The 22159-nt window shown below is 54.2% G+C and overlaps 1 protein-coding gene across 13 annotated transcripts in view; it reads left to right on the top strand.

Moving 5' to 3' along the window:
* Positions 1-22159, top strand: part of CAMTA1 (calmodulin binding transcription activator 1) — a 990108-nt gene that overhangs the window by 680660 nt on the left and 287289 nt on the right. For 12 of the 13 annotated variants that reach the window (XM_063631879.1, XM_055261965.2, XM_055261958.2 and 9 more), the window contains one exon: positions 6715-6786. The exons of the other annotated variant lie outside the window; for it this stretch is intronic. In XM_063631879.1, coding sequence (XP_063487949.1) covers positions 6715-6786 — 72 coding nt within the window. The remainder of the gene's footprint in view (positions 1-6714; positions 6787-22159) is intronic. 13 annotated transcript variants of the gene reach the window in all.

Raw genomic sequence — 22159 nt, 5'->3', positions numbered from 1 at the left:
GAAGGTTTTAGAGAAGAGGGGGGAGGGGAGCTCAGGAATGAGCTTCTCCATCACAGACACAGAAGGCTCTGGGGAATCTTCACTGGTGGATTCAGGCCTGCCCAGGTAGAACAACAGGTGCCAACCTTCAAGCATGCGGACTCCCCAAGTCCTCATCCCTTGAAGCCCTGACTTCCCCAGATCGTGGCCCCTGGGGTCCCAAGCTCCAAGTGTCTCTGCCAAGCATCTCTGAACTGGACCCTAACCCATGTTCTCTAGTGTGGGAGCATCGGTAGAACTTTCTGCCATCGTGGAATGTTCTATGCTGTCCAGTGTGGTAGCCCTCGGCCACATGTGGCTGTTGAGCACTTGCAATGTGGCTTCTGCAACTGAGGAACTGAAGCTTTGATTGGATTTAATTTTACTTCATTTAAATTGGAATTCGAATAGCCGCAGTGACTAGTGGCTGCCAAGTTAGATAGCCCAGCTTTAAAGACACCTGTTGAGCAACGCCAAGGATGTCTTTTCCAGCAATCCATGAAATTAGATGCTGGCCTCACATTTTCCCAGAATGGGAGGTCGACAGCAAGCCCCTGGCTTCTGGGGGTTCCCTGCCTCCTTGTGGGAGGTGGACACAAGAAAACAGCATAAAAGGGGCTTCGCTAGAAAAGGTCTTCATGGCAGGCCAACTAGAAGTTCTAGGGTCATTTTGCTCCTCCAGGGGAAAAGGGCCATGCATGCTCATACTCAGGACCAGAAAACAAACATCCCAAACGAAGTACAATTGGAAAGACATTTTCCAGCTTCCCTTGTGTCTGTATCATATGCAGTCCACGATCTCACGTACGCCTGGGCCCCGCTCCCCTTCCCTGCCCTGCTTAAGGGCGCAGAGGAAATCACACATATTTAGCACTTGCTATGCAAATGTCACCAGCAGTGATTTAAAATGAGGAATTCTTTGAAGGATGATATAATCCACACTTGTCCCAACCTGACAGGTCAGAGGTCAGCAAGAAACGCTCCATAGGCCAAATCCGGCCCACTACCTATTTTTATTTTATTTTTGAGACAGAGTTTCGCTCTTGTTGCCCAGGCTGGAGTGCAATGGCGTGATCTCGGCTCACCACAACCTGTGCCTCCCGGATTCAAGCGATTCTCCTGCCTCAGCCTCCCAAGTAGCTGGTATTTTTATTTTTTATTTTTTGAGATGGTGTCTCACTCTGTTGCCCAGGCTGGAGTGCAGTGGTGTAATCTTGGCTCACTGCAACCTCCACCTCCCAGATTCAAGCAATTCTTCTGCCTCAGCCTCCTGAGTAGCTGAGACTACAGGTGCATGCCACCATGCCGGCTAATTTTTGTATTTTTAGTAGAGATGGGGTTTCGCCATGTTGGCCAGGCTGGTCTCGAACTCCTGACCTCAGGTGATTGGCCTCCCAAAGTGCTGGGATTACAGGCAGGAACCACCACACCCGGCCTAACTACCTACTTTTGAACAGCTGTGAGGTAAGAATAGTTTTTACATTTTTTTCAATTGTTGAAAAATAGCCAAAAGAAGAATACTCATGACACTTGAAAATCATCGAAATTCAGATTTCTGTGTCCGTGGTAGTTTGATTGGGATGCATCCCCACCCCATTCTGCCTGCCGCTCCTCCCCTGCCCTGGCAGGGACCTAGTAACCCCCGAGGCCACCCGGCTCTCAAAGCCGGACACGTCTGCTATCTGGCTCTTAGCAGGAAGTCTGCCAGCCCACAGGATGGGTGAGATGAGGCTGCGGAGGTGAAGAGTGAAATGACCCGAGGCAGAGTCCACATCCTCCCTCCACCCGTGTGCCCACTGCCTCGCTCTGATGAGTGTTCCCAGGGTCTGCTCCTAGGCCACTGGGTTGGGGGCTCCTGGAGGGGGACTTGAGCTGGACTACGGCTGAGCAGGGTCTGCGGAGGCAGCACAGGGAGGTTGTCCTGGTGAATGGCACAGTGTGCGGCAGAGCCTGTAGGTGGGCGCATAAGGCCTCCTGGGGCCAGGGGGTTCACGTGAGCAGGGACACGGGGAGGGCCGCCCTGTGGCCCGCTGTGACCTTCAGGCCTCATCTGCTCCCTGGTGCTCCATGCCCTAAACATGCTCTGCTCAGGACGCCTTGGGTAGGTTGCTGAGTCCTCTGCGGCTTCCCCCAGGCAGGGCATGGGAGGTGGAAGGAAAGGGATGGAGGGTGTGTGTGTGTCAGACACAGAGACAGGGACAGGCAAGGGAAACAGAGACAGGGAGAGACAGAGAGACAGAGAAAGATGGAGAGAGATAGCAGGAGAGACAGAGACAGATACAGAAACGGAGAGAAATAAAGACAGACAGGGAGAGACAGATGGGGGAAATGGGAGAGAGACAGAGGACAAGACAGCTGCAGAGATGGAGAGAGAGAGAAAGAGACTGAGAGAGTGAGAGACAGAGACAGAGAAAGAGGATGAGACAGATACAGAGATAGAGAAAGATAGAGACAGAAAAAGAGAGACAAAGGGACAGAGACACAGAGAGGCAAGGAGAGAGAGATAGATACAGAGATAGGAAGAGAGAAACAGATGGTGGGAGTAGGTGGGGGCGGAAGTCTGCTGCATCAGATGAGGCCGGAGAGAGCTGGCTGGGAAGGGAGGTGCCCACCACATAGCAACCTGTAAGCGATGTGCTTCCTTCTCGGGCCACTGAGCCATCACTGCCCAGCCTTCAGGAGCCCTCTTCAGTGTGGGACCCCCACCGCATTTGAGGGGGCTCTGTGGCCATGCTCCCTTCAGAAACGCCACTTTCTTTTCTGAGGCATTTACTTTGAGCTGAAGGGAGCTCTTGTTTGCTGTTGGTTTCCCCTGTAATTTCATCTTTACTTTTTTATAAAAATAAATAAATAAATAAATAAGCCCTATAGTGTCATAAAAGCAATTTTGGATATTTACAAAAAAATTTTTCCTTGCTCAACTGCCATGTTAAGGGGAGGCTGCCAGGCCTTAATTCCCCAATATAACTGATTCAAAGGTTGCTTTCATCTGAAGGGTGACATCCTCCCAGTTTTCCTATAAATACCTAGTTGCTTCCTTTCTCTCTGTTTTTGTGTATACACAAAAATAAGGGAACCCACGGCACATACTCCCTCACACTCCCACACGCGTGTGCGTCTCACACTTACGCAGATTTATCCACGAGCCCCGGAATGTGGCTCCCCGCAGTGAAAAGCTCAACTGGGGAAACCCCAGAGGACCCTGAGAGCCTGATCAAAAAGCGCCAGGAGTTTGTACAACACAAATCACTACAGACAAACTTGATTGCTTTTTTGATTAGTGGGTAAAGGGAATGGATTCACCACACGGCCTCATGGAATATTGTGCAATTAATCCCCAATTGGCTTGGTAATGACCTTGTCATATGGCCTGGAATCTGGTGAAAAGACTGCAGAGTGAGGGCGGTGGTGGCAGCTAGAGCCTGGGGTCAGGGCTGGGCCATGGGGTGGTTTGGGCCAAGGGGTGAATGGAAGGGGAGAGGGAATCTCCTGTCCTTCACCAGCTGCTTTTCCTGCTGCTATGCTTCCCTTAGCAAACCCTGCTCATCCTTAAAGCTTTTGCAGCCTCCTCTGATGTCCCCTTCCGGTGACAGTCACTGATGATGGTGCACACTCACGGGGGGTCTAAGGAGCGTCCTGAGGGTTCCGTTGCTGCATAAGCTCTCAGCCCACACAGCCACCCAAGAGAAAGGATTAGAATCGTACCCATGGTGCAGGCTGGCAGGACAAGGACTCTCGGAGCCCAAGTCACACATCTCCCACCCCAGGCAGGCTCCACCTCTCGGCGAGGCCCTCACAGCCACCCCAGCTCATCAGGAGGGGATTGCCGTGAGCTGCTTTCCCCATTTGGACAGCAAAGTGCGACTCCACACAAGTCTGCTTTCCTTGAAACTGAAGCTTAACTCTTTAAGCCCTAAATGTAGAGCCATTTTTCAAGGTTGTTTTCTAGTGTGTATTAGAAGTCCTTAGTGTTCAGGGTGCCACGGGCAAAACTTAAACATTGACTGTCTCTGGAGTCCTTTCATGGGACCTGTGTCCTGGAGCTGCCAGTGGGGAGAACTGGGATATCTTTATTCAAAAAGCCTAAGGCCCCATGCCCTCAGGAGCCCCCATTCTGAGAAGGCAGATGGGTAAATTAACCAAATAACCAACCATTGGGGTGGCCCAGTGTGCTGAGCCAGGCAACATGGAAGGGGTCCCATTCCCCGTGGGCTTCCTCAGTCCCTGGGGCTCTTTGTGTAGCTTTTTTCTTTCCTCCTCTGGTACTGTTTGACGTGATCCTTACCTATCAGGGATCTGCCTCCAGCCGCACTTCCCATCCCTCCCACCATCCGGGGACCATGCGTCTCATCCAAGGAGACCAGGGGCGTGGGATTGCCACAGTGGTTAGAGGAGTATCTAGAAATGGAGTAACCGGGTTCTGGAACAAGTCCTCGAGGGTTCCTCTGATTCAAATGCACGAGCCTTGATGTAGAAACGGCAGTGTTTCTTTAATCTTAACTTCATTTTGCTTATTGGATGGTCTGGGGCACTTGTGGGTAGGCCAGAGAGGTGTTAGGAGGCTTCAGGGGAAAGCGGGCCTGGGCCTTCCTCTTCTTTTGTAGGTTCACAGAGGAAACACAGTTGGTGTTTGGGAAATTCTCTCCTCTGAGTGTGGGGTTCAGAGATGCTGAAGCCCAGTCCAGGCCGACAGGCAGGCAATCGAGGGAGAAGTGATGGTGAAAACCAACCACGGTCTTTTCAAGTCCAAGAGAAAGTAGCGGACAGAGAATAAGACAGGTGAAGAGGGCAAGTCATTGCAAAGTCTAGAGAGGAACAGAGTGGGGAAACAGCAGATGGAAACCTCTTATTTCAAAGGGACGAGAGAAACACCCCTCAGCCATTGATATCTCCCTCCATTTGGCTCATCACATGAGTCAAAGTAATGAAATTGCCTGTGAGAACATGCAAATTCCAAAGGAAAGGAGCTGATGAATGTCACAGGTGGGTTGCTTGTTCATTGCAACCAAACGCTTAGACAAAAATGCATCTCCTTCGGCAAGGAGTGAGTTATCAAACCACCAAAACAACGAAAACAAAACACCATGTCTTGAAAACCAGAAAAGTCAAGAAAGAATATTGCTTTCTTAATAATAAATACATTTCATGGGCAAGAATTGCAAGGGAATCGTTTAAATTAATTTCCGCTTTGTTTGTTTGGTTTATACAGGGCTTAAGTCCCAGCTGACAGTGATCTGTAAAAGTTCTAACATATTGAAATCTGATTTTCTTGCAGCCAGAATCCCATAGTCCAAAATGATTTCTCTTTCAACTCTGCTAATCAGACAGGCAGGGCTCCAATGGACTCCTAGTTCAACCAAATTGCACTCGCTCTTTTAGGGGATGTAAATAATAGCTGATGAAAGCTTTAAATGCAGAACTGGTGGCATTTCTCTCTGGAGAGCTGGTTCAGGGGTGCGGGGGACAACAGTGCGATTAAAATGAGCAAGGAGAGGTGGGGGGGGGGGGCCTTTCCCCACCTGGCGGATGTCCTGTGTGGCTCTGAGGAACTTTCCTCCTCTCTATGCCCCACCCCTTCTGGAGCGGATGCAGCGGGAAGCCAGGGGAACTCAAGCTGATGGAAGGGAGATCATTCCAGTCTGGAATCAGAGGCGCCAAAAGAAAAGCTTTTTGCCCCTGGCTTTGGTGGGGGGCCCCCATCACTGGGTGCCGTGAGACTTCCCTCTCCAAATTGATGACCTGCTCAAGGCTGGGCCCCTCCCTCCCACTCAGACCCTCCAGCTGGATTGCAAGAGGGACCTGATCAGTGGTTCTCCTTAGGCCCCTTTCTCCATCTCACCAGCAAGCCTGGCCCATGATGCCCAGCTCTGCACACGCAGGCAGCGCCAGAGAATCAGAGCAGGGCGGCCTTCCTCACCAACATGCCAGCCCCGATGACCCCACCCACCGGTCAACTCTGCTCACCTGGGTCTAGGTGACAGGCCCCCGAGAGCCATCCCGACCCACAGTCCACCCTTCCTGAACTTGACTTTCCACCCACCTTCTCCAACCTGGCTGTGGCTGTTTGCCAAAACCAAATCCATCTGCAAAAGATGCAGGATTACTTAACAAATATATGAATAAACAGTAGGCAAAATCAACAAGCAGGGATGCACAAGAGGCCCCACAAACTCTAGAAGCCCATCCTGGGAAGTGCCGCCCCACCCTGTCCCCCCTGGTTGGGCTCGTACCGGCCAGGGCCCCCTGGCCAGGAAAGGTCTGTAGTGTGTATGTTTCATGTGTTTTAATGAATTCTATAACCATCGGCCATTCCCTATACCCCAAAGGGTCTTAACCTAGGCTCTAGGAATGAACTACAGAGTGACTCCAAGCCCCTAAAATTACAGGAAAATTCATATGTAGGTACATTTCCCTGGTCCTTGGCTGTCCTGGGTTCTCGATGCCTCTATGGCCCCCGGAGGGTAAGTCCCCAGCTGCCCATCGAGTCTGCTGGCTGGCATGTCCCCACAGGGCTTCGTAGGTGCTGTCCCAGAGCCTTAGTCTTGGAGCTGGAGCCAGACGCAGAGGTGCCCTCGGTCTCCCTGGGCCACTGCCAGGCGGCTGTGGCCCCTTCTTGCTCCTTCTCTGTTGCGCCGTCTTCCTTCCTTCCTTCCTTCCCTCTTTCCAACTGAATTCTCGTTTTTCCTCTCTCCCTAGTGCTTGTACGGCTGCTATGTCCATTCCTCCATCATCCCCACCTTCCACCGGAGGTGCTACTGGCTCCTTCAGGTAGGTGGCTGGGACTGGATTCTTCTTCTGTCACCGGTGCTCGGGAAGGGTCTGTGGAGGGCACTGAGGGCGTGGGGCTCCACATGCGACATGGCTTCGGGCTGAGAGCCCTGGTGAGCTTGCCTAGGGAGACTTCGGCTGTTGCGGCCCTGAGGCCAGCTCAGTGGCTGGGCTGGTGTTGTCAGGTGTCAGGAAGGGGAGAAGGCCTGGTGGCAGGGGTAGCTCTCACCCACTGATGGGAAATAAACCTAGGTGCTTCCAGCTTCCAAGACGCCTCAGTTTTCTTTTGATGAGGACAAGAAAGAAGGCCGAGTATCCTGCCCTGAAATGCCTGTTGGCTGAAAGCTGTAAATTCATTTTCTCTCGTGGGTTAGTTACAAGGCACGTGTGGGAAACAGGCTCCCGGAGGTTGCCAGGCACAGTTGGATGGATTGGGATAGCTGTGGGGAAAGGAGGAAGGAGCTCCGTAATCGATTTGTGATGTCTGCTGTGGCAGGGATGGAACAGGTCGTGGCTGGGCATGCTGCCCATTCCTGTGGGGGAGTGGCCTGGTGCCCAGATCTCTGTCCATGGTGTTTGTGCACAGCATTGCTGAGCCAGGGGCGGGTAGGTGCAGGAGGCCCACCTGGCCTCTTGTCCTCTGGGGGTCGTTTGCCAGCTGTCTTGCCTGCTGTGTGGGCGGGAAGGTCTGAGGGATCCATGCAGTCGGACTAGACATAGGTCCTTTTCAAAATGCATCCTCTGATATGCAGCTGTTCTTGGTAGAACACATTCCCCATGGCCTGCCTCTGTCACCCCAAGTTCTTCCTGTTGCCTCTACCCAGGAATTGTTGCCTGAGGCCTTTCCCACCATGGTTCTACTTTCTGTTGTTCAAGGCAGCAAACCCCTGGACCTTGATGGTTTAGGGATCTCTCTGACCTGGCAGGGGTGTAGTTGGAGGGGCCTGGCAGCTGAGGAAGCAAGTCCCCCAACTGCTATGACACAAGCTCAGGGAGAAAAGAGTCACACATGCCACGGAGTACAGAGAGGCTGATGATCCCAGGAGAGCTGGTCTCGAAGGTGCCCCCAGGGCTGGAGTCATCTCGATGTGGAGGCCGGGCTCAGCCTAGACAAGGCTGTCTATCCATCGGCTCTGCCCAGCCCCAGCCTCCAAACCCTTTCCGTTCTCCCTCAGTTCCCAGAAATAGCTGTCTGTGGTTCAGCAAGTTCAGTAGCAAATGACGCCCGAGACCGTCCGGGGACGTGCTGATTTGCAGAGGCTGCTTCCCAATACCTTACCCTGTCACCAGTTTCCCTGGCTCTGCCTCCCCTGGAGGCTGACGTGCTAGCGCCTGCTTTTCTAATTGCTCAGACCTGTGTCCTTGAGAAGGGGAGTTGTCACATGGTCGTGGGATGAGGCTTTTGGGGTCTTGTTACTAGGAATTGGTCCCAAGGTGTTCCACCCCTTGGCAGAGGGTTTTCTCAAACTCTACCCAATGAAGGGTGGGGTTCCACCCGAGGCCAGAGTTCTGGCGGCTGAGTCAGAGTCAGAGCACGTCCTTGAGTCCCCAGGGACAAACTCTGGCTTCCCAAGAAACACCATTTATCCAAAGCAGCCTGCAGCCCTGTACACTCCTTCCTGGGCCTCCAGCCCCACGGGTCTGGTTTATGCCCTTTTCCTTTTCGGTTTCATGCCCCCTGGTCAGAACACCTCTTCGGCCATTGCCCTCCTGTCAGGGCAGCACCTGGAAGCTGGCATCCTGCCAGCAGCCCAGCTGCCCGCTCCTCCAGGCCTTTCCTCCTGCACCCACGCCTCTGCCTGCCTCCCCTCATTCCATCATGCCCTTGTGGCTTTTTAATTCCACTAAATTTGCTTTCCTGGAATCAGACACCATTGGGCAGCCACGAGGTCTGAGCTGATGACTTCCCAAGCTGCATTCTGCTCATTCCAGGTCCCTCCTAGATTCAGCTGCTCCCGTTCCTCAACTTGGGCCAAGGGAGGAGAGGGGTCCTGCTCTCTGCCCCAGCCCTCCCTCACTGGCGCTCCTGTTTCCCGGCCTCCGTATGCTGGAGACATACCCGGACTGATTCATGCGTGTCTGGTTCGTTACTTCCCAGCTGGTGGGGAAGCCGGAGTCTCCCCGAAGGCCAGGATGGCAGGACCAGGCTTCTTCATGGCTGAGCTGGGGCCTCTTCATCTTCTCTGCCCAAGCCTGGGGGAGCCATCCCTCCCCATCCCTCTCCTCTGTGTCCTCCAGCGTCAGACTTGTTTCTGTGATCAGATCACAAAGAGGGAGCGCACACAGGTGTGGGAGGCTCCCGCTCCCCCAGGTCTGTGCGGGGCAACAGGAGGTTAAGGAGCTAAGGCCAAAGCAATTAGCACAATGCACGTCCTGCTCGGAGCCCAGAGCCAATGTGGCAGCCGGTACCGCTCAGGGCAATTTGTTCTGGTGCTAATTACAACACCAGGATAATGATGGCGTGGCCAGGTTTAATTTCTCTGATGTTAAATAGGAAAGAAGTCATGAGATACTGGCTCAGATGGAAATTGGCTCAAGTTTATCTCTGACACCAATTACCAAGAAAAAGGATTAGGTGGGGTCCAAGGTGTCAGGGCAGTGCCCATGTTGGGAGCTGAGGAAGGAGGCTGCTCAGATGCCAGCCCCGAGCCAGCCTGGTCCTCTGAATGCAGGAGGCACTAGGAAAGGGAGTGATGGGCTGGCCATGCTCTCTCGGCCCCCTGCAGGGGGTAAGCCTTATAGAAAGGTAAGGGCATTGGAGGAAGGAGGGAGGGAGGAAGGAAAGGAAGAAGTGCTTCTGGATAAAGGAGACTTTCTTCAAGGAATAGCACCCACTGCCCCACCTTTGTAGCCTCAGTTCAGTAGCCGCCTCCTGCCAGCCCACTGTGAACTCACTCCTGCCCTCTGAGATGCTCCAGCTGATGTCACCCAAGGCCACTTGGCACTTAGTGGGCATGTCTGCCTATGTTGGCCTCGGTTTTCCTCTCCAACTAGTTAGCTCCCAAGGGAGAGACGTGTGTTCCTGTCTCCTCTGAGTGCCCAGCACAGAGCCACAGCCACCACAGGGCAGGAGCCAGCATTTTGGAGAGCCACGTTCTGCTGTGGTGACCTGTCCACCCCGGGGCAGGAATGACCAGGCCTCGCAGACTCGGGGCCTGGAGCTCAGGGTTGGTGCCAAGATTTACAGAGGAGGGCCTGAGTTGATGTGGCACATAAGCTTCTGAGTCGTCGGGCTTTCAGGAGAGGGTGCTACCTCTGTCTGTGTCTGTCTGTCTGTCTTCCAGGCTCTCTGTCTCTCTCTGCCTCTCTCTCCGTCATGTTCTCCCTCCCCATCTCTCCATTGCTGACAAATATTCTATTAGGCTATGAGCGAGGAGACAGGCAGGGAGCCTCTCACAGGCAGGGCACTAAAGCCCATTTGGTCCACAGGTGCATAAAGCCATTGGCATGACCAGTGGCCACCACGTGAGGTCACCAGGACAGCTGGGGAGGGACCAGATGACCTGAGCTCAGTCCACTCCAGCTGGGCAGGGCCAGAGCCATGACCTGGAGGAGGCCACCTCTTCCCCTCTGCTGGTGGCACACATCCTCAGCATTGCTGGGGGGCTCTGTGTCACAGCTGACAGGGCCTTCAGGCTCCCCTGAGCCTACCCAGTGCATTTTCTAGAAGGGTTTCTGAGACCCAGTGAGAGCAGGGCCAGGCCCAGGTCACCTAGCGGTCAGGGGAGGAGCAGGCAGTGCTCCGTTCTCCCGATGCCTTGGCTACTGCCTCTACAGCCTGATGTGGGTGTCACTGCAGCCACAGGGCCCTGAGCCTCGTGAGGTGGAGGAGGCATGAAGGGGTGAGCTGGACAGAGCCCTCCCTCCTGTTTGGGATTTTCTGATGGTTTTGAGGGGTAGGCAGCAGAGGTTCAGGGCCCCCTGACCTCCTCGTGTGCCCCTTTCTCCCGGTCCTCCACCTTCCGTCCTTCTCTGTATTCTCCGCCTGCCCCCTCAGGGGACCAGGCCCCCATTCCAGGCCAGACTTCCCTGCAGATTCTGTATGGCTCATTTGGAAACTATTTCTGCTTCTAATGAGTGTTTTTCTTTGTGCCCTTGTCCTCTAAAATGCTTAATGACTGCTTTCCATGCTCGAGTGAAGCGGGGGTGTGTCCCCGCATGGCTGCCATTGCCAGGCCGGGGCTGTTTGGCTGCCAAGCCTGGCTTGCTTGAGTGGAGGCAGTGGGGGGGTCCATCCTGGCCCATGCTGGCAGCACAGACCAAGCCTGTGGGGGCAAGGGCACGGCTGCGGGGAGACGGGGACCCTGGGGCTTTAGGAGACCACAGGACAGGGTGGCAGTGCAGGTCGGGGCTCCCACATCACTAGAGCAGGCAGATATTTGAGCCTGAGTTCTAGGAGTTGAGCTCCTTGGGGGACCCTGGATTCAGAGTCTGAGGAGCTGGATTCCAGCTCTGCCTGGACCTAGCTGAGCACCAGCAGTGGTGACCATGCCACTGGATGCCTCTGGTGCTGACTCCTGGCTGGGCAGTGAGCCTCCACCATGCACCGCACTTCACCTGGGAGAAAAACAGCCTCTGAGAAGCTCCACAGTTGCTCAGTCAATAGGGGGCAACCATCGCTGCCCTCCGCTGCCTCCTCTGGGGGCACCACCATCACCCCTGTTTATAGATGAGGCATTTGAGAATCAGAGAGATTGGGCACCTTGTCACAGATCACGGAAGTGGCCAGAAAGTGGGACAGCTGCTGGGCCCTCAGCCTGGACGCTGTCTGCTTGCAGCCCCCACATGAGCCTTTGCCAGCCCTGGGTCCCCCTAGAAGTAGTGGGTGCAGGGCACAGGGGTGCCATCACCCCCTAGAGCAGGCACCGTGAGACTAAGCACCACAGGCATTGTGGCCAGAACAGAGCCCAGCCACAGCAGCCTCTGTGGCTGGTGCTGCTGAGTGGGGACTCGGGGCAGGGACAATGCCAGTTCACCATGGGGTTCACTCCAGGCGGTCCTGGCCCCAAAGGGCCCCCATGTCCAGGAGCGAAGTTGCCTTTACCTGGGACTCACCACCCCCCAGGAGAGGAAGAAGATGCCTTCTCAATGGGGCTGCCTCTGGGCGGGATCCAGGCTTCCCCACAAGGCCTGGGGCTCTGAAACCAGGTTCACAGGGGAGAGCTGAAGCCCCAGATCCCCAAATCAGTGGGCATTCCGTCCCCAGAGTGGTCAGCTTCTTGTCCACCCTTGGGCTGAAAGCAGGGTTTCCTAGGGTGGTTCCCAGAGAGGGGAGAAGGGCAAGGCTGCAGGGAGAGGCCCTGGGGGAGACGCCCCGGTTCCGCTTCTGCCCTAGGCCATCTGCCCTCCATGGGAGCCCTGCAGAGTTAGCCAGAACATGGATCTCTTCAGCCAGAGCAGGTCCCATTGGCATACTCGGCCCTTTGGCCCATAGGAGGAACAGCTGGGGCTGGGGCAGCTCCATGGCAGAGGGACTGGCAGTCCTAAAGCCCAGGCTTGGGGCTCCCCCAAGGAGGAGGAGGAGGGCAAGCAGCCTCTCCAGGCTGCTACAGCCTCTGGAGTTCCATACTCAGGCCCCAGAGAAGCCACTTCTGCTCCTTGTTCTGGAGACCTTGCAGCCAACAGCCATTTCAGCCTCTGCCCCAGACACAGGCCCTGTAGGCCTCAGCCCAGGCATGCCCCCAGGGAGTCCTCCCTTCCTGCGGCAGCCCTCAAGAGGGGCCGTGAGGCCCCCTCACTGCTGAAGAATCTTTTCAGAGGGACAGGCCCTGCAGGTCCCTGAGGGCAACTGAGTCCCAGGCACCCCCAGGCAACAGAGAAGACAGCAGGCCGTGAGCCCTCCTGGCCCAGCTCGAGGGACGGTGGCACCTCATGGTGGGTCTGAGATGAGCCCAGCTCCACAGTGGGGCATTAGTGTATATTTCTCTCTACTGACACCAGAACCTGGCTGTGGAACGCGATGGCCTCTCTGAGCCGACTGCCTCTGGTTCCCCAAGAAGGGTCCTCAGGACATGTCTCTTCTGGGAGCACCAAAGCGTGCTGCTGTGTCAGGTCTAGGCACCCTGCAGCGTCCCTGAATACCAGCCCCTGCCCGCTGCAACCACACAGGAGGCTGCCCTTCCGGGGCCACCCCCCTGAACACTGGGTGAGTGGATGGGCACCATCAGCCCTCTGTGTGGGGTGGGATTTAGACCTGTCAAATAGTGGGGTTAGGATCACCCAAAGAAGCACCTATTAGCTGTGTGACACTGGGCAGTTTGTCTAATTTCTCTGAGTCTCAGTTAGCTCATCCATAAAATGGAGCCAACAGCAAAGCAGCAGCTATTAGCTGTGTAACTGGGCAGTCTGTCTATTTTCTCTGAGTCTCGTTTGCTCATCCATAAAATGGAGCTAACAGCAGCGTGGACTGCAGAGGCTGTTGGGGGAGTGAAGTCTGCATTGATGCCGTGCATTTAAAATGTCACCCAGTTCCTGGCACAGGGCAAGCATCCCACGAATGATAGCCTGATGCTGCCAGCACCAGGTAGACCTGTAAGCTGACGTCCTGAATCCCGGAGAAAGCATCTGTGACATCCCCACCCCATCCCTAGCATCCCACCTCGGCTTTCTCTCTCCCAGAGGGGTTGAGCTAGGCTGAGCCAGCCCCTCCCAAAGCCTGAGCCAGGCAGGAGCCCCGCTGGTACAGGCAGCCTCTCTACCCTTCATACCACCCCCTTCTGCAGCCCGGACAGAGAAGGGAGCAGAGGCTACACCGCGGTGGTGCTGTCATTGCAATAAACGTCCCTGAGCCACCCAACAGACTTGATGTCTTTTTGGAGAATGAGCAGCTCTTTGGCAACCCAAGTGTCTCCCCAGAAGTTCAGCCTCTCCCCGCACCCCACTCCAGGACTATGCCCTGCAGCACTCAGGAAGGATTGCCCTGGCGGTGAGCTCGGTCATGGAAGGGACTGCAGGCCAAGTGGGACACCCAGAAGAGCGTGGCTGTGCTCACCCCTCAGCCCGTGGCCTCCTCCTGGTGGTGGGGACCTCTCCACCCGGATGAGCTGGGCTCTTTCCTGGCAGGCCATCTCTAGGATATCATTTCTGAGCAGGATATCATTTCTTTCTTTCTTTTCCTTTCTGCTTTTTTAAAAATCTTTCTTAAAATGGAGAATATTATAGCTTCATAAAAAATACCCGAGCTTTTTGCTCAGTAACCATTTTTATGTTTCTTCAGAGTGAAATGGAAGTGGCTGGGAAATAAAGCCTGACAGCACTGGCTGTGTACCTGGGCCTTCTACTGCCATCCATCGCTGAGGCAGGGCTCCATGGCTCCCACCAAATGAGGCTTGGCCGGGGGATTAGAGCAACAGGAGGCATTGCTGTCAGGCTGACACTCTGCCCCAAAGAGGACATTTGGACCCATGCGCTTCAAGGAAAGGAAGCAAGTCGCTCCCTGAGGGGTCCTGGCCTCCACATCTGGGGTCAGCAGGGAGGGGAAGGTGTCCCAGGCCTGCCAGACCCTCTGCACACCATCCCGCAGGCCAGCCCTGGTATCTTTGGTGTTATAAGCACCCTTTGTTACCTTCAGCCACCAAGAGTGGGGACGTGGCTGATGCCGAGGTCGCCCTATACGTGTTCACCACCGTGCATGGCTCAGGAGCCCACAGCCCTGGCTGTGGGTGACAGCCACTGAGCGCTTGATCAGGAACTTCAAGGCCTGGCTTTTGGTTCTCACAGCTACCCTGGGAAGGAAACAGGGCGGGGGTGAGTTCGTCCCAGTGTTTCATAGAAGAAGAAACTGAGGGTCAGGAAGAGAATAACGGGCTCCAAAAGACATAGGGTAGGCAGGGCCCTGGTCCAGGCCCTTTAACCCGACATGGTCCCTGTCCTGGGGGAGCCCACAGGCCACAGTGGCCAGGACCATGGGGCACACATGTGCAGTGAACAGAGATGAGAAGAAAGAGCAGCTTCCAGAGCCTGGATTTGCTGGCCTCACAGGGGCCAGTCCTGATGCCAAGAAGGGCAAGAGAAAGGTTGACTGACCCTGACATAAACCCTGAGTTTCCCCTGCCCTGGCCCTGGGTGTCCCTGTGAGGCTGGGGTCTGATGGGGCCTTTCTTCCACACCCTTGGCTGCCACAGCTGAGCTGACCATGGGCACGCTGCAGAGCACTTGGGCCTCGGCAGGGGACACTGAGCCAGCCTGCTCCACTCCAAGGGGTAGCTGGAACTCGGCAGCAGAGACAGGAGTGTCCAGGCCCTGACATTTGGGCCCTTGGATCCTTGCATGGACAGCAGATGGAGGACCTAGTGGTGTCAAAGCCATTCCTGACTCTAGCCTAGTTGGTGGTCCCTAAAGCTGGTCAAGATGGTGAATCCAGAGAAGGAGACACAGAATGGGCCAGGTGGTCAGGGGAGGCTTCCTGGAGGAGGTGAGCCCAAAGTTGAAGGCTGGAAGAAATGGGGAGGGGGTGTTTCCATGCCCTCTGACATGGGGCAAGCATGGGTCACAGTGCTAAGTGCTCAGTGAGACTAACAAGGCCACTTGAGGGGTCCCAGTTCTCATGAGCCAGTTCCACACACCTCACCCGGCACAGGGCTGTCTGGGAAGAGGCCCTCAGGACAGGTGTCCCAGCATGGGTGCCAGCCAGGTTAACTGGAGGGGAGCATGGGGAAGGGCCTGGAATCCTCCTGTCTCTCTGCTTGGCTCAGAAGAGAGCAGGACAGGAAGAGCCTCACCAGACCAGTGCATGCAGGTTCAACATGGTCATGCAAGCTCCCCACAGCTGACAGTGACAGCAGTGGCCATCCTCATCCTCATTCTGTCATCAGTAGCAATAACAACAGTCATCGAAGGCTGCGGGCAAGCACTCGGCCTGCCTGTGAGGCCAGCATTTAGTCACTGTCACCATGTGGAAAGGAGGCTAGGTCTGTGCTTCAGGTCGGGCCTCCGCAGCCCCCGCCATGCAGAGGGAAGGCTGGCTGAAGACCCAGACACTGGCTCACTTCACAGAGCTTGCAGGAAAGACAAGACCCCAGCAGACGCTTGTGCCATTAGATAATTAGGAGAGGGCAAGGGGGTGTGAGGGAGGCCAGGGCTCCAGCGGTGCCCCAGGTAGGAGGAAACCCTGGCAGGAGTGACCATGGTGACACTGAGAAACTCACTCAGTCCAGAAGCTGCAGGCCGGGGATAGAAACCCAGCCCTGGTCTTAGAAGCCGCCTCGAAAGCTTCATCTGGACTAGTAAACGGCAAAGCCCTCCTGCAGCTGGGGAGGGGTGGGTTTTGGAAAAGAGAGCTGAGGATGAAAGGTTGTGTCAGCCAGAGGGTTCCTGAGCTGCCTCCTGGGTCTGGCTTCATTCTAGCTGGCAGCTTCCACATCTTTCTCCATTTAATGTCCCTTGAATAACATGATGAGGAGATAAGGTAGACACTGGGAATTTATGGTGCTATGCAAAAAATTGCTCAATTCCATTAAGATTTCAGGACCCTTGCCAAGGCTGCATGGCAGAGCGGATAGTATTTCCTGCTCAGACATCTTTGCCTGATTGCAATTTACGATGCCAAGGCCACTGCTGTACCCACCTAAAGCCTCCAGAAAATATGGCAGAGCTCCCAAAACAGCCATTATCCTCTCTGAGAAAAGTCGCTGGGCATTGTCTAGAAGATTCCCTCTTCCTGATTCCTTCCTTCGCCCCTCCCCGCTTCTGGGGACTAGGTGACAGGAGGACATCCAGTTGGCTTTCTCAGAGGGTCCCCTTGCAGGCCGTGTGGACGGGTGGGTACTGAGTACAGGGGAGACCTCGGGGCGTCAGGAAAGTCTTCCTCCTGGCCACCTACATGAGACCACCAGAGCCAAAGGTTTTGAATTCATCTCCACCCTTATAAGCCAAGTGACTCTGGCCAACCGAATCAACTTCTTTGAACCTTATTTCCTTTTTGGTAAAATAAAATAAAATACCTCCCTCCTGAGCTGAATGGGAAGATGAATTGAGCTAAGACACACAGAGATCTTTTGGACTCGGCAGCCCCCTGGGAAGTGGTGGCTGTTGTCACCCCACCAGGACCCTTTCCAGCAGCTTTTACTCTAGGGGATTGGACGGGTAGAAGTAGCAGTGGTCGGGGAAGGGGGTCCCCTGAGAAGGTCCTATCCAGCCCACCTTGCAAATGGCAAAATGCTAGGCTTGTGAGATGCAACTGTGTGATTAGAAACAAAACTCATTTGTTCCGCAGCCTCAGGTGGGAATCTGGTGTCTGGTTGAGTAAGATGGAAGCTCCGCCTTCTGGCAGTTGTCTCCTGCATGCCACCCTCCCCAAGCCCCTCTGCTGCACACCATCCACTGTGACTGCCACCAGGACCTCTCCTGGCCTGGCCTGCCAACGCTCCTCTGTCCCTCAGCCCTTAGGGACTGGGCTGCCCAGGCTCGACTGGGAGAGAGGAAGGATGAAGCTGCCGTAGCCGCAGTTCCTTAGAGATGGAAATTATTAATTAGTCTTATTACCCAGAACTTGTCAGTCTCTTAAGCCTTCCGTCGGCAGAGGGGTTTATGCCTCCACGGCGTGTGCTGTCAGCTTGGCTAAACAATTGCTTTTCATGTACAGCCAGAACAAGGGGCAATACAGTTTGGTTACTATCTTTATTTATCAAGCCAGACAATTCCTGCCTCTCTAAGAATATCCTTCAAAGATGCGGAGAATGCAGAAGCCGCTTAACTTCCCTTCTAGATGGCTTATACTATGGGGCTTTTGTTTAATTATCCTTTTCATGTAATCTGCAGCTGACATTGTGTCCTTAATATTCTAATCTCCTTTGGAGCAAAGGGGAGACTGTAGTTTCCAAAGCAAAAGACAAAACTTCGCCTCAAGGAAACACTTTCTCTTTCGCCTCTGAAGTGATTCAAAGGGCAAAGAGTGAAATCCAGACGTAGTGGGACAGAATGCAGTGGAAAACGTGGGCCGTGGGTGACCCACTCTGCGTGTGGACGTCAGCAGCTTGCTGGGCCTCCAGCCGCGCCTAGCTGGTGATGTTGGTCTGCGTGGCTGTGTCAGAGACTCTAGCTCAACAAGGAAGTCCCATGACATGGTGTCACCACTGCTTTTAGCACCGTTAATATTTCAGTGGCTCTCGGGATGCAGGTTGTATATTCCCACGGGAGACGCACCACCTGCTTCAGACTCCTGGCAAATGGTTTTGCCTAGACAGGTGAACACAGGTGCGCCAGGTACCCACAGGTGCACACAGCTGTACACAGGCGTCACTGCGCCACAAGCCTCCCCTCTCAGTTCTCCTGCCTTCCTGCTGGAGTCAGGATCTGGGGGTGGGGGGTACCTGAAGGAGGCATCACCACCCCAAAATGGGCAGGACATCCCGGGGGATTTTCTGCTCTTTTTCCAGACATGCCAGGGTCCCTGTAGGTGATGGAGAATATTAACAGAGCTGTCCTCTCACTCCACCTGGCTTCTGAGAGAAGGCAGCCATGAGCCCAGAGTGTGTCTTCCCCAGGCCTCATTGTGCTGTCATGTGAGATGCACTGGTGCCGGCAAGCCTCCTGCCCAGTCCAGCCCAGCCTAGCTCAGCTCAGCAGCATCCCAAGCCTGAAGCCCCTGGAACCTAGGCCACCTCCCAGCATGCAGAGCCATCCTGCCTCGTGTCTTTCTTTGCTGTTCCTGCAATTCTGCCTCTCTACCTAGTCCCTTATCTGCTTCTGCCAGAGCAGCCCCACTGGCTGGCAGCCACCAAACCCACATAGCCAAGTGCTCCTGTGGGTTCAGCTTCCCTTCAGCTCAATGTTCTGCACCCCCAGAAGATATGTGTGTGTGTGTGTGCATGTGTGTGAATGTGTATATGTGTGTATGAGTATGTGTATGTCAGTGTGTGAGTACACAAGTGTGTATGTATGTGAATGTGTGTGCGTGTGTGTGAATGTGTGTGTATGAGTCTGAGTGCATGTGTATGTCCATGTGTGAGTCCGTATGAGTGTGTGTGAGTGCATGTGTCCGTGTGTGTGCATATGTGTGTGAGGGCATGCGTGTGTGCTTGTGAGTACGTGTGTGTCAGTGCATGTGTCCATGTGTGTGCATGTGTGTGGGTGCGTGTGTGTGCTTGCATCTCAGTGCATTGTGTGCATGTGTGTGAGTGCATGTGTGTACGTGTGTCCATGTGTGTGCATGTGTGTGAGTGCATGTCTGTGAGAGTGCATGTGTGTATGAGTGCGTGTGTGTATGAGTGCATTTGTAAGTGTATGTGTGTGAGTATGAGTGCCTGCATGTGTGCATGTGTGTATGTGCATCTGTGTGAGTGCCTGCATGTGCGTATATGAGTGTGTGTGAGAGAGAGAGAGAGAGAGATGTCCTCGCCCCTAGTTCCCCTCTCCTCCTCTTCTCCCCTGCTCCTTCCAGCTTTCCTTCTCCTCCAGGCCCTGATGAGGCTCTTGAAGAGGTCACTAAGGACCTCTGCCTTGCTATACCAGAAGGTCACTGTGCCATCATCATGTTTCCTGGCCTCCCAGCAGCACCACTTCAGGCAGCCATTCCCTCCTTATGAAGGCTCCCGGCTGCGAGACCTCCCGGTTATCTCCCTCCTGTCTGTTCTTCGCAATCCCTCTTGCTCAACCCCCTGATGCTGGACTATTTCTGAGCTGCTGAGGCCTTCTCTTCTCTGTCTACACTTTCTCCTGGGATCATCTCATCCAGCCCCACGACCCCAGTGCCAACCGTATGCTAGTGACTCCCACGTTCATATCTATGTCCTGCCTCACTGCTCTGCACCAGACTTTTACCTGGCTCAACATCCCCTCTTAATGCAGAATCTGCATCTCCAACTTGTCACGGCTAGAGCAGGATTCATGATGATTTCCTCCCTGAGCTGCTCTTCTTCCTGCCTTAGAGCGCCGATGGCTCGCCATCATGCAGAGGCTCAAGCCAACCCTCCATGATGCCCCTCTTTCCCTCACTGCCTCTTTCCTGCTCAAAACTATGTCCTGAACCCACCTCCTTCTCTCCTTCTCTTCTGCTTCCCAACCCTAAGCCATGGCTCCCTCCTACCCAGAGCTGGAGTCCCTCCTTCTTAGCCTGTGCTGCACTCTCCGCAAAGTGGTGGGGGCAGCCACTTAAATCCCAAATCAGATCACATCACCCTCCTGCTTCAGGCAGTTCAAGAAGTCTCCACGGCACTTAATGTCCAAAACCTTACCGTGACCTCTGAAGACCTGTACCCTTGACCTTGGTCTTCCTCTTCCTGCTCACTCTCCAGCCGTACTGGCTTCTTTCTTTCCTCAAAGAGTCAGGTCCTTTCCTGCCGCAGGGCCTTTGCACGTGCTCCTCCCTCTGACTGGAGGCTGCCCTGAACCTTCCATGGTTGACACTAAGATTCAGGTCTCCTTTCAACTTTCAACTCTGTATCAAAGCCCTCTTGACACTCCATCTAATGTTCCCTCACTCTCTGGCAAGCCCTTCTGTTCCTCCCTCTCCAGCGTTTTATGATGAAATGTTTATGATACACAGAAAAGTTGAGAGAATTGTACACACACCCATACACCTGCCACCCAGATTCTGCCATTAGCATTTGACCATATCATTTGATCACTTATGTGTTCCATCTATCCAGCAATTTTTCAAGGATTTCAGAGTAAGCAGCAGCCACAGCACACCTCCCCCAAGTCTTTCAAGGTGCGTAGCATTAACCAAAGTTCAATATTTGCGTACAGTTCTGTTTTTGCTTTTGAAGTAAAGTTTATACATGGCAAAACAATTGAATGCATACATGTTAAGTGCACTAGTTGATGAGTTTCGTTCAATGCATGCGTCAGTCATACCCTAAGCCCACATCAAGATTTGGAACATCGCCATCACCCCAGAAAGTACCCACATGTCCCTTTGCAGTCAATCCCCACTTCACTCCCAGAGGCCACCACTGTTCTGATCTCTCCACTATAGGTTCGTTTTTTCTGTTCTAGAACTTCGTAGAACTGGAATCCTGCAATATATGTGCTCAGGTGTATACTCGGCTTCTTTCACTCCACATCGTATTTTGCCATTCATCATGTTGCTGCTGCCCTACTGTGTTATTTATGCCTTGTCTATCCCCCCAAGCCCAGCCCCATCCTTCAAGCATAAGCTCCATAGGGTCAGGGGCATGATCTGTTTTGTTCACTGCTACATTTGGAGTGCCTGGAGCCATGCCTGGCACATAAGTGCTTGTTTATTGGATAGGTGTGAATGGTGTCCACCCATTCAGCACCAGGCTTCCTGAGGGCAGGGCCAGGTCACTACTTCCTGGGGTTTCCTCCTACGCTCTCCCACGGCTGCTCCTAGGTCCAGCTGTGCCCCACAAGCACAAGCGTCAGCACTCGGTAAAGACACCAGAATGGATGCACTCTCCCCGCAGTGTGTCCCCGCCTCCCTCCATCCTGAAGAGGGAGAAGGCATGCTCTTTAGAGATGCAGTTTAAACTGGCCTTAGCGTGGGCAGAACTAAAGCATCAGAGAGTCTTTGGAATGCCCAGAAAGGGTGACCCTGGGGACACGAGGCATGAGAATTCTCTGTGAGTTTAGCTTGGAGGATTGAGAAGGAAATTCGGGGCAGAAATGTTTGTTGATCCTGAATTGCTAAAAGATTTCTTAGTTTGAAGACCAAGTTCTCAGAAAAGCACTGTCAGTTCCAAAGAAATGAGCTCCCATGGGGTCTCATTTTGCCCTCTCTGTGCCCTCAGTTTCTCTGCAGCAGCGGAGGTGGCGTTGGGGTGCAGGCATCTCCCGTGGGAAGTCCCCAGCTCAGGTCCCTGATGCAGGGGCTCTGGCAACACCTCCTCTCAGTCAGAGTGATGTGAGCTGTAAATGTGCCCAGGCCCCACCCCATGTCATCCCAGGGTGAGCCTGGAGCCGGTGCCAGCCAACTGGGGCCACCTCCACAGCCTGAGAGGGCTGCAGCCTCTCTCAGGAAGCTGGGCCCCAGCAGCCCAAGGTCAAGAGGGAATCCTCCAATCCCATGCAGGCTCAGGACATATTTAAGAGCAGGAAAGAGGCAGTGAGGGAAAGAGAGGCATGAAGGAGGGTTGCATGGATGGAGATTTGTCATTGCAGTCAGACGGGAGGAAGAGAGCTCAGGGAGGAAATCAGGAGTCCTGCTTCAGCCACGGAGAAGTTTAAGATGCAAATTCTGCATTAAGAAGGGATGTTGAGTTGGATCTAAAATCTGGTGCAGAGCAGCCCATGGCAGCGACAAGAAGCCACCACGGCCAGAGACTGCAGTCTGGGAGCCTGGGCCAGAGGGAGACCCTCAGCTCAGGGAACTCTTCTCCCCACCCTGAGGAAGGGCAGAGACAAGGAATGCAGCCCCCTCAGATTGCAGCCAAAGCCACTGGGAAGAAGCAAGTTCCCTTCCTTTCCCGGGGAG

Source organism: Symphalangus syndactylus, chromosome 22 (genome assembly GCF_028878055.3).
Source record: "Symphalangus syndactylus isolate Jambi chromosome 22, NHGRI_mSymSyn1-v2.1_pri, whole genome shotgun sequence".
In the NCBI taxonomy this organism is placed as follows: domain Eukaryota; kingdom Metazoa; phylum Chordata; class Mammalia; order Primates; family Hylobatidae; genus Symphalangus; species Symphalangus syndactylus.
Note: the sequence above shows the minus strand (reverse complement) of the source record. Positions and strands in the feature narration are given on the sequence as shown.